The 10,997-nt window shown below is 46.9% G+C and overlaps 1 protein-coding gene across 1 annotated transcript; it reads left to right on the top strand.

Annotated features, from left to right (window-relative positions):
- The first annotated feature begins 233 nt into the window (after positions 1–233).
- On the top strand, positions 234–10,802 carry LOC309517688 (protein tipD-like). The gene is made up of 10 exons (XM_082197075.1): positions 234–546; positions 2,625–2,709; positions 3,734–3,869; positions 5,614–5,803; positions 6,293–6,401; positions 8,047–8,078; positions 8,265–8,364; positions 8,461–8,526; positions 8,792–8,884; positions 9,813–10,802. The coding sequence occupies exons 1-10, from the start codon at positions 419–421 to the stop codon at positions 9,933–9,935; spliced, it is 1,062 nt and encodes a 353-aa protein (XP_082053201.1). The 5' UTR covers positions 234–418; the 3' UTR covers positions 9,936–10,802.
- The last annotated feature ends 195 nt before the right edge of the window (positions 10,803–10,997 follow it).

Genomic DNA, 10,997 nt, shown 5'->3' with positions numbered 1-10,997 from the left:
GGTAATTTGCATAGCGGGAGAATGGCTGGTGGGGATGGAGGGCCTGCAGAAGGTGGACGGGCAGTGGGAAAGATGTGGGGAAAGGATGAACGACAGAGGGGCGGCAGGGAATGCTAAGGAGGGAGGACGCTGCCTTGCACTTTATCAGGCTATATGTCCATGTAGCCCAGCATTGTCAACTCTGACTGGCAGTGACTCTCCAGATTCTCAGGCAAAGGCCTCTCCCGTTGCCAGCAACCAGGGAGAGGCCAGGGATTGAACCGGGGTCTTTCTGCACACCAAAGCACTGAGCTTTGCTCCCTCCTCAGAATGTTGGAAAGGGGTCCAGAAGACTGGAATCTCAAAAACAAAACAACCCCTCCCAAGTGTCCCTAACAGAGTATCTTTCCTCCCCTTAAAGACCCACACCCCCTGGGCAATGCAGCCTACACGCCGGGGCCGCATGTCCATAGCAGGACCAAGCGTTCTTAACCCCACCACCAACGTTCAAGACAACCTCACAAGCAGCCCCTCCATCTCCGGGGATCTCCGGCTGCTCCATACGATGTAGGTAACTAGGGGGGCAATGGGTGTGAATTAGGGGTGGAGGGGGAATTCAATTCGCATCGAAGGCAGAATCTATCAAACCCGCACTTTCTGAAATAATATGGAAACTGAAAGATGGCCTTCGAAATTCAGTTATCCTGATTTTGCAAATACTGTTTGCCAAAATGCATACATTAGGTTGAAGTGTGCATAAAAATGAGTCTATTGGTGAAAACAACATTGAAATGAATTCTGTTAGGATAATTTGGTTGCAAAAAATGTGCACAGTAGTCAAATCTGCAGGGAAAAAATGGGTTTATTAAGAGAAATTTGCACTAAAATGCTGAAGAATTTTCCCGAGGAGAACCCCAGCAGAGATTTAAAATCACAAAATACACAGCAAGGTAAAGCACAGAAAGATAGGCCTTTAAAATATGCCATTGTAAGTTCCAAAACTTCCCTCTTCTCTCAGCAGAGAAAAAAGACCACACGTTTGATAAATTAAAGATTGTTTACTTACAAACTCTCTAAAGGTCAGATTCATGTGCTTTTCTATACAGCATTCAGCTGCACAGGCAGTAAAACCTGCCTTAGTCACAGTAGTGAAAGTTCTTAAATTATTGATATAGGAACTCAAGAGAAGCTTATTAGAGCTATTTGCCTAAGCTGGAGCAACCAGCTTAGCCTCTTCACAAACCAAGTTCATCAGGTGGATTGGAGGGGAACAAAGGCTTGTTTACAGAGTCCTTCCCAAGCCAAGGTGAGCTAAGCCTGGCAGGACAGCTTGCTTCGTGGTTTTAACCCCTTCGTGCATTAATTAGACTTAAATATATTGGTTATCTTACAAAATTGGCAGGCCTTTCCCTCCCTAGATGCTACATACCCCTGTCCCCTCAAAATTCATCCAGACCACCTGCATATTTCAAAATGTTGGTGATTACATTTACAGCCTTTCATGGCTGAGGTCTGGGATATCTCTAATGACTACCTTCTCCCCCCCAAATGAACCTGCCCACACTTCTAGTGTTGACTCCAGTTTTTGGAGGCCTCTTAGGAAAGGCACTCTCTCTGAGTCCATCTCAGGAGATGCCAACATGGTGCCCTCCAGATGTGGTAGACCTACATCTCCCTATCAGTCCCAGGCAGAGCGGCCAACAGCTAGGGATGATGGGAGTTGTAGTCCCACAACATCTGGAACACATGGCATTGGGCGGCTATCCCTGGCTCACCTGCTCACTGAAACACTCTAGTGGGCTCTTGCCAGGTTGCCCTCTGCTGGGGTGTGGGCTGTCTCCAGAAGCCCAGCTGGCCTCTGATGATGGTTTTGCTTTCACCATCTCCCACCGCAATCAGAAGCAAGATTGATGGTGACATGTGGCAGCCTTCTCTTCTGTGGCTTCTAGAGCGGCACACACACTGTGCATTTAAAGCCTATATAAGTCACATTCCTCCCACACCATCCAAAGAATTATGGGGACTGTAGTTTGTTAAGCATGCAGGGAATTATAGTTCTGTGACGGCAAATTACGCTGCCCATAACTATTGAGGGTGGGTGGGTGAAGTGTGCTTTAAATATACTGTGTATGCAGCCTAGTCTGTGGAGCTTCCTTCCCTTGGATAATTGTATTAAAAAATAAAAAAAATATGTGGGCTTTTTATAAGCTGTCAAACCCTGATGTCTTCGTCAGTCCTTTGCCTTGATCAAGTCGCCTTCATCTGTTTTATTTGACGGGGCGGCTTTCGGCTGCACAGGGACTGCGTCATTTGATCTTGTTTCATTGTGGATCATATGCTTTCATTATTTATAACTTCATTTGTTATACATGAAGGCCAATAGGTGAAAAATAAAGGCCTATAGCAGCCTTCCCCATCCTGGTGCCCTCTAATTATTTTAGACTACAATTCCTATCAACTGATGTGAGTTGTAGGTCAAAATCTCCAGAGGGCATTCAGGCTGGCCTATGGGCCTATATGAAGACCTATAGTTTTTTTGTTTATTGTTTAAAAGACAGCCTAGAAATTCTAATGCAAAAATGACTAACAGATAGACTAAATAAATAAATACAAATAATCTGGGCATATATTCCCTTCCCCAACAGAGATTGTGGAGATCAGCTTCTTTGCTGCCAGTTCAATAATGAAGGGACACGGGTTGCATCAGGAATACGTACTGGTACCATTAAGGTCAGTCTCATGGGTTATTACGGTCCAGATAAAATATTGACGATGGCTGGATTTGGCCCTTGAGCTGCTGGCTCACCAACCTTGAACTATATTATGAGCTGCACTGCATTCTGTTTCCACTGCAAAAGACCGTTTCTCCATGAAGATGTCCATCTTATAAGCTGGGCTGGCTTTTGTCCCATTCACTAAAGGATGCAGAGCTGGTTCTAGGATTGGACACCCTCTCACACACAAACACAATCTAGAAGAGTCAGGACATGCAAAATGAGAATTCTCTTAGGCTACATTTGATCTTCTTAATAATCTTTGCAAAGTGGAGAGCCGAGTGCTCTCTGCTGGTCTTGGGGCCTTGCAGATGCCCAGTTCTACCACCATCTGCCACCATGTGCTAGTCCACTCCCTGGGGTTCATACTCTGGGCTGAGCTCTACACAAATGGTATCTCGCAGCTCATGCTGTGCAGAGATCTTGGAGTGCCATCTTCTGAAGACTCCGATTTTTGTTCCATTAGAATAGTTATTTTTAATGTGTGGTACACATAGAGATGAATGGGGACGCAGGTGGCGCTGTGGGTTAAACCACAGAGCCTAGGACTTGCCGATCAGAAGGTCGGTGGTTTGAATCCCCGCGACGGGGTGAGCTCCCATTGCTCGGTCCCTGCTCCTGCCCACCTAGCAGTTTGAAAGCACGTCAAAGTGCAAGTAGATAAATAGGTACCGCTCTGGCAGGAAGGTAAACGGCGTTTCCATGCGCTGCTCTGGTTCGCCAGAAGCAGCTTAGTTATGCTGGCCACATGACCCAGAAGCTGTATGCCGGATCCCTCGGCCAATAAAGTGAGATGAGCGCCGCAACCCCAGAGTCGTCCATGACTGGACCTAATGGTCAGGGGTCCCTTTACTTTTACACATAGAAATGGGGAGGCAAATTGATTCGATTTACATGATCTTTTGCATGGTGTGTTCATGTGTTCTGTTCTGCCCATCTCTTTGCGTTCCTGACAGCCTCTTTCCCCTCCTCTGATTAAGGTTTTCTCTGTCAACGATGGGTCACTTCATCAAGTTCTTGCTGACAGTGAGACTGTAGCCCTTGGGTTACCTGTCACCTCCCTGCACTTTATGCCTCGTGGGCCTGCTCACAACGGGGATGTCTTGCTTGCCACCTGTGAGTAACACCTTTCCCTTGACCTTTGACCAGAGAGGAGGCAACCCTGGAATTTAGCCTTAATGACCTCCAGGACCAGGTGCATGACACATGTGCTATTGAACTGATGGCAGACAGTGACTGTCAGAGTGGTGTCAAATTCAAGATGTGTATCCATAGACAATTGCCAAAGACAACCAATACAGCCACATTTGACTTCAGATGTCAAAAAAAAGAGAGGGCTCCGGTAAAAAGGATTTTTTAAAAAACCTTTTTTATTAAGTTTTACATTGCAAATTTTAATTTAAACATCAACATCAACATTTAGGATTCCCTGAATCCTTTGACTCTCCTCCACCCTTTCATCATTTCCATTATCGGTAAAAAGGATTTTTAAAAGAAAAGTCAAGAAGAAATTATCTCTTCTTAAAGTTTGTGAGTTATTCACTGGCCACTCTGGGAAACAGGATACAGTCAAACCTCACTTCTCGAATAGCTCCGTTTCGGAACGTTTCAGGTCCCAAACGCTGAAAACCCAGAAGTAAGTGTTCTGGTTTTCAAAGTTTTTTGGGAGCTGAGTGTCTGATGCAGTTTCAGCTTGAGTGCAGGAATCTCCTGCAACCAATCAGAAGCCGCTCCTCGGTTGTCAAACATTTTGGAAGCCAAACAGGCTTCCGGAACGGATTACGTTCGACAGCCAAGGTTTGTCTCTACAGTGGTACCTCGGGTTACGAACTTAATTTGTTCCGGAGGTCTGTTCTTAACCCGAAACCGTTCTTCACCTGAGGCGTGCTTTCGCTAATGGGGCCTCCTGCTGCCACCGCACTGCCGCCATGCAATTTCCGTTCTCATCTTAGGGCAAAGTTCGCAACCCGAGGTAACTACTTCCAGGTTAGTGGAGTTTGTAGCCCAAAGTGTTTGTAACCTGAGGTACCACTGTACTAGATAATAAAGGCCTTTGGTCGTATCCAGCAGTGCTGTTCTTATGTCAGCATTATGTGCAAGGCAAAGGATTAAAGTAGCAAAATAAGGAAAATAAATTATACAAAACTGATACAGGTCTCAAAACCCAGCTTTTCCTGCTGCAGATTCTTTCATGTTTAGTTATTTTTAAGGTGTTGTACACATAGAGATGGGAAAGTAATTTGATTCAGTTTACATTTACCTAATTCATTCTTTCTGAAATCCATCCTTCACAATTTGTACCTCTCCAAATTTTGTAGCATAGTGCTCTAGCTAAATAATGTGCCCCAAAATGCATATGCTAGAGTAAAATGGGCATAAAGGAACATACAAAAGTGCACTATATTATGGAAAACTGATTTGTAAACATTTGCACATTAGGCAAAATTACATACAAAAATGTGTAGGAGAAATTTGAGCTAAAATAACGATGAATTTCCATGATGATTTAAAAAAATAAATAAATCACAAAATGCTGTGAAAATGTGGGCAACCGAACTCAAGGTTGGAAGAATGAAAAACAGAGAGAAACCGAAATGGACTGATTCACCTATCCATAAGTACACACGACCCTGAATACTATTAAGCCCTCTTGTCGCATACAGTACTTCCAACTGGGTTTTCTCCAAAATCTGGCAGCTTCCTCAATGGTGAATGTGGATTTCTGCAAGCTGATTCAAGTCAGAAAAATGTGTTCAGAATTCTGTTCTGTTCCTGCCTATGCCCCATGAAAATATTTGTCTCAGAAGCCTACCTTTCATGTCATAATAAATCCTTTGGCCACTCACTCTCTCCGTCACAGATTCTGGTGGGAAAGTGAAACTGTGGCATGTTCCCTCCCGTACCTGCGTGAGAACCATAACGGAGGACCGCCAGACAATGATCGCCTCTTTCAACCCTTCTGGCTCCAAGTTCATCACAGGGGGAGCAGGACCCGGGATTTACATGTATGATGCTCAGACCTGGGCGAAAATCCAGACTTTTAGCCCAAGGTATGCTGGACGCGGGTGGCACTGTGGGTTAAACCACAGAGCCTAGGACTTGCCGATCAGAAGGTCGGCAGTTCGAATCCCCGCAACGGGGTGAGCTCCCGTTGCTCGGTCCCTGCTCCTGCCACCCTAGCAGTTCGAAAGCACGTCAAAGTGCAAGTAGATAAATAGGTACCCCTCTGGTGGGAAGGTAAAGGGCGTTTCTGTGTGCTGCTCTGGTTCGCCAGAAGCCGCTTAGTCATGCTGGCCACATGACCCGGAAGCTGTACGCCGGCTCCCTCAGCCAATAAAGCGAGATGAGCGCCGCAACCCCAGAGTTGGTCACGACTGGACCTAATGGTCAGGAATCCCTTTAGCTTTACCTTTATGCTGGTAGTAGGACACCGGGCAGTACTAATAGGGGGAATAGTACATGCAGTGCACTGGATTTAGTAGGGTGTGTGTTTTGGCTGGCTTTTGGTTTCCTAAGCAGCAACTCTTTTCTTCCTCCAGCTATTCCCCCACTGTGATGGATGGGCACACATCCCGGGTCTATGCCCTGACCTTCTTCCCGGAAAACGATGAACGATTTATCTCTGGAGGATGGGATGACACAGTGCAGGTGATGGGGTCTGTGATGTGGGAAGTAGAAGGCTTGGGTGAGGTGAGGGGCAAAAATGAGTGTTGGTGGGGCTGAATTACTGGGGAATGTGCAATGTGAGTATTCAGGACCAGCTCCAGAGGGGGCTGGGTCAAGTAATAGTTAAGGCCACAGGAAGCTCAAAGGCATCTTGGAAAAATTTTCTGCTTGCATTCTCTGCACGTGCACCTCTTCCAGATTAGGAAGACCCAAGTCTCCACCTCCAGCCCTGGCAAAAAAATCCTGAAACTGGCACCATATTTTAGGGCACACTCTCAATTTGTTGGGGGCACAGCTCCAAATTCCAGCAGGACGTTAGCATCTCCCAGAATCCTTTGCAATGTGCAGGAGTTCTGCAGCAAATCAATGGCTCCCAAGTCCTGACTGTTTTCTTTGAAGGCCAGCACTGCGTTCTTTGAAGGCCAGTGTGAGATGGCCACCTCAGGCAGCAGGTGTTGCGGGGTTGGAAGGAAAATGTTTGGAGGAGAGAGCTGTATTTGTCATTCGGTCTGCCCTGTGCCCTCTAAGCTAACTGGCTGTCCCATTACCGGTGTGATTCAACCACTATTCTAGTCAATATCTGTACACGGAAGGGGCGTTATATTGTCCTTTTGCCTCAGGTGGCAGAATATCTTGGCTTGGCCATGCTGTAGGAAGGAAGTTTAGACGCCACTGGCCTTCCTCCCTTGCAGCGGAGGCTGGCCCATTAGGGGAAATGGGACACTCTCCTACCAAGCTCCTGTACTTTTCTGTGTATAGCACACCCCCATGTATAAGACACCCCCTATTTTGGGGGACTAAAAATACAGTGGTACCTCGGGTTACAGACGCTTCAGGTTACAGACTCCTCTAACCCAGAAATAGTACTCGGGTTAAGAACCTTGCCTCAAGATGAGAACAGAAATCATGCAGCGGCAGCGTGGCGGCAGCAGGAGGCCCCATTAGCTAAAGTGGTGCTTCAGGTTAAGAACAGTTTCAGGTTAAGAACGGACCTCTGGAATGAATTAAGTTCTTAACCAGTGGTACCACTGTACAGAAAATGGGGGAGGAGAGCTCAGAGTTGTTGAGCTTTTTTTAGGGGAGGATTACCGAAAACCACGCACCCACCTGACCTACGCTAACACTCGTGCAACAGCCTCCTAATATCTGTCCTGAGGCCACCAATAACACGCTGCTGACAATCTCCAGCTCGTGACATCAACCAATCCCACGTCCCCACTATGCACTATCCATGCATAAGACGACCCCCGATTTTAATCATATATATTTTTGTAAAAACATAGTCTTATATATGGAAAAGTACGGTAATTCTGCCTTTAGGCAGCGCCCCACCTGTCAGCCTTCCTGCTTACAGCCAGCCCATTGGGTGACCCTGCCTGTCAACTGCCTCCTCCTCAGTCTCCGTGCTCAGCAAGGAAGAGGAGGATGGAGCAAAGCAAACAATAGTTGGCTCTGCCTGACATTAGCTCTGGCGCCACCTACTGTTGGACTCCCTGTCTTTTGCCCTATCAACGGACACCAGCAACCCCTGCTTCTCTGTCAGCTTAGGCAAAAGGGAAATGTTATCAGGCAGATGCTGGAGGGAGAACCCCACCTAACCTCAGTTCTCTGGCTTCTGTCCCCTCAGTTCTGGAGCATGCAGTCATCACATGCCTTACGGTACGCCTGTGCAGCCACCCCCTACTTCCCCCACTGCCCTTCCCCTTCTCACCCTCAATCTTCTCTCGCCCTCCCCACCCACCTTCCTGCTTTTTTTTTTTTTAATCTCCTCAGCCTTTAATGATTCTTCCCCTCTCTTCTTGCTCTCGCCTCCTCCTCTGCACCCTTGCTCCACCTTTGCCACAGGCGCATATCTGGGCCTCACGTCTGTGGTGATGCCGTCTCGATAGACAAAACCGGGACACATATCCTGACAGGCTCCTGGAGGAGGAACAATACCTTGCAGGTGAGAACTGGAGAAAGAGGTGCTTCGGAGGTGGCTATATTTTTCCCTTTTTAAAAAAGGGGGTTTAACACAAATACTACTTTTTACTTCAACCAGATTTGGGAAGCTGAAACTGGCTCCAAGATCATGGACATCCCAGAAGACTTCCGGGGCCACTCGCAGGTTGAAGACCCTTTTTTGACCCCATTCCTCCCAACCCTTCCTTTGGGCTAAGCATCTTGTGTGTTCTCCAGGCCTGGCTCCTCATCACCCAAAGAGATCTGGTCATAAAATGTACTAGATTCCTGAGAGGGTCCCCTTTCCCATCTTCTAGTGAGGTGCTAGTGAGATGCTAGTCCTTCCTGGCAGTATGGCATGGTGGGACTCAAAATGTTCCCCTTTCTTCATTCTGTCCTTCTGCCTGATTCTCTTCTTCCTCCTTCCCCAGATTTATACCTGCCACTTCCTCGGTGTTGACCATATTGTAGCTGGTGGGAGCCGGAATAACTTATGTCGGCTCATTGACAGAAGAATCCTCATGGTATGGTGGCTTAGCTGGGGTCGCCTATGGGAAACAGCTGTGGCTCAGGGCGGGAGCAGAGGCATTGTGTGGTGAAGCCTCAAGTTCATTACCCTCTGGCGTCTCAAGATCAAGGAAACTGGCTTTGTGGGTGATGGGAAAGGTCTATGCTTGAGATCTTGGAGAGCTGCTGTTAATCAGAGAAGACAGTACTGGGTTAGATGGTCAAATGGTGTAGCCCCATCAAAGATGGTCCAGAAGTTCTTAAACTGTAGTCTGTGGACCAGTGGTGGTCCACAAGCTCCATCCAGCTGATTTGCTGAGAGTTTCTGGAACAACCAAAAGTATCTGTATTTGGACCTGCACTTGTTTTTTGAGACATGGAAATTGAGGCCCTTTTGATTGACCAGGATTCATCAAACAGGTCAACAAGACACTGATTTAATGCCTGTGGTTTTTTAATAATATAATCATTAACATAATGTTGATGATGTTGGCACTGAAGCAAGCAAAAATAAGTGTCCCACTGAGGTTTTCACCCATTTTCAGGTGGTCTACTGAGGGTAAGGTTACCAGACTTTCCGGTGACAGTCCCCAGATTTACAAATCAGTCCCCATACAAAATCCATTGAAGTTGAAAAGTGTCCCCAGATTCATTGAAAAAAATCTGGTAACCTTAACTGAGGGGGGCAGTGTTTTGAGAATCACCAATGGAGGGTACATTTCTGAATACAAGTTTCAGAACCTGCAAGTTGTAAGCATTTGCCTGGCCTCTATTGGAAACAGGAGGCTGGTCTAGATGCTCCTATGTTCTCAGGTTGCATGACTCGGTGATAGTTGGTTTTTAGAAAGGAGATGGAAAGGGTTGGTGGGATGCAGGAGGAAGAAATCTGGGGAGTACAGCCTTCTGCCTTCTCTGATGTGTTGTCTTCTCTTGCTTTGCTGCCAGAGCACAGGGGTACTGAATGACCTGCCTGGAGGTGTCTACAGTACTCATGTCAGCCCCCGTGGGGTCCTAGCTGCTACTTCCAACAATTATTTGTACCTTGCACAGACTCCACAGAGACCTTGAGCCCTCCCCTTTCAGATGGCTCAGCTTGAAACTTTCACTACAGAATTATGTCACCAACACCTTCCCATCATGCTGTGCTTCAAATGATTGTTGAAACCTTCCCATCCTGCTCTGCTGTTTAAGGACATGCTGACACACCCAGCTATCCTCGGATAGTTATCCTCTGACAATTCTCTGCTCTTGTGGACAAACAAAATCATGGTCTGCCACTGGAGACTGGATGTGGCCATCCCAGCATGCTCTGCTTGCACCAGCAGCTTCTCATCATGATCTTCTGCTGGTGATGAATGCCCACCATGCTTATAACCTTCTCATCATGCGTTGCTTCTATGGATGCCTTCCTGGTTTGATCCAATGCCAAGCTCACCATGACGACGTCAGCAGTTTCGTCTTCCGTGGAGCAAGTAATAGCAACCACTCTTTGCTCCTAGGGAATTATGACCAACCTCATCATTTCCCAAGACTGCAGTTACTTTCCCATCATCCTCTGCAGCAGCTGTGACTAATCCCATCATCCTCTGCTGCTGAGGACCTGTGGTCTCGTCGACTGCTGCTGTCATGCAGTTCATGGGCTTGTTCCCAGAACTCTCTGGGGCTTGAAACATTTCCCATAATCCTGTATTGTAAAGAATCATGACAACCTAACAAAAGAAGCCAATCACTCTTTGGGACCATAACCACCTTCCCAACAGACGCAGAGATGGGTAGCCCTTCGTGTTTCTGCATTGATTTGACATCCCTGCTCAGGGGTTAAAAATGAAAGTACATTTCTTTCTCTCTCTCTCTCTCTCTCTCTTTTCCCCACATCCCAGTTTGGCTACCCTAAAACACTGCCTTGGTGCCAAATTAAACCATCATGGCTGGGTCTCTGTGTGTGTCCAGGACTCCTGGGTTCTTTGGGAGAAGAATGGGATCTGGGCCATACAGGAGTGGGGTAGATGGGGGTTAAGACTGCTGAGTTCTCTGAAAGAGGCCAAGATTTCACCCACAAAATTATTTCCCCCAATGGTGTATGTGAAGATATAATAAAGAGTATAGTGCCTCTGGGCATGTGCAGAGTGC

This window comes from Podarcis vaucheri, assembly GCF_965113315.1.
Source record: "Podarcis vaucheri genome assembly, chromosome: 13".
Taxonomy (NCBI): Eukaryota; Metazoa; Chordata; class Lepidosauria; order Squamata; family Lacertidae; genus Podarcis; species Podarcis vaucheri.
Note: the sequence above shows the minus strand (reverse complement) of the source record. Positions and strands in the feature narration are given on the sequence as shown.

Bases quoted from the DNA above. Each gene is read 5' to 3' on its own strand.
- LOC309517688 (XM_082197075.1), top strand. From the start codon at position 419: ATGCAGCCTACACGCCGGGGCCGCATGTCCATAGCAGGACCAAGCGTT. The intron at 2,710-3,733 runs GTCAGTCTCATG...CCTCTGATTAAG, and splicing joins TACGTACTGGTACCATTAAG to GTTTTCTCTGTCAACGATGG. The intron at 8,365-8,460 runs GTGAGAACTGGA...TACTTCAACCAG, and splicing joins GGAGGAACAATACCTTGCAG to ATTTGGGAAGCTGAAACTGG.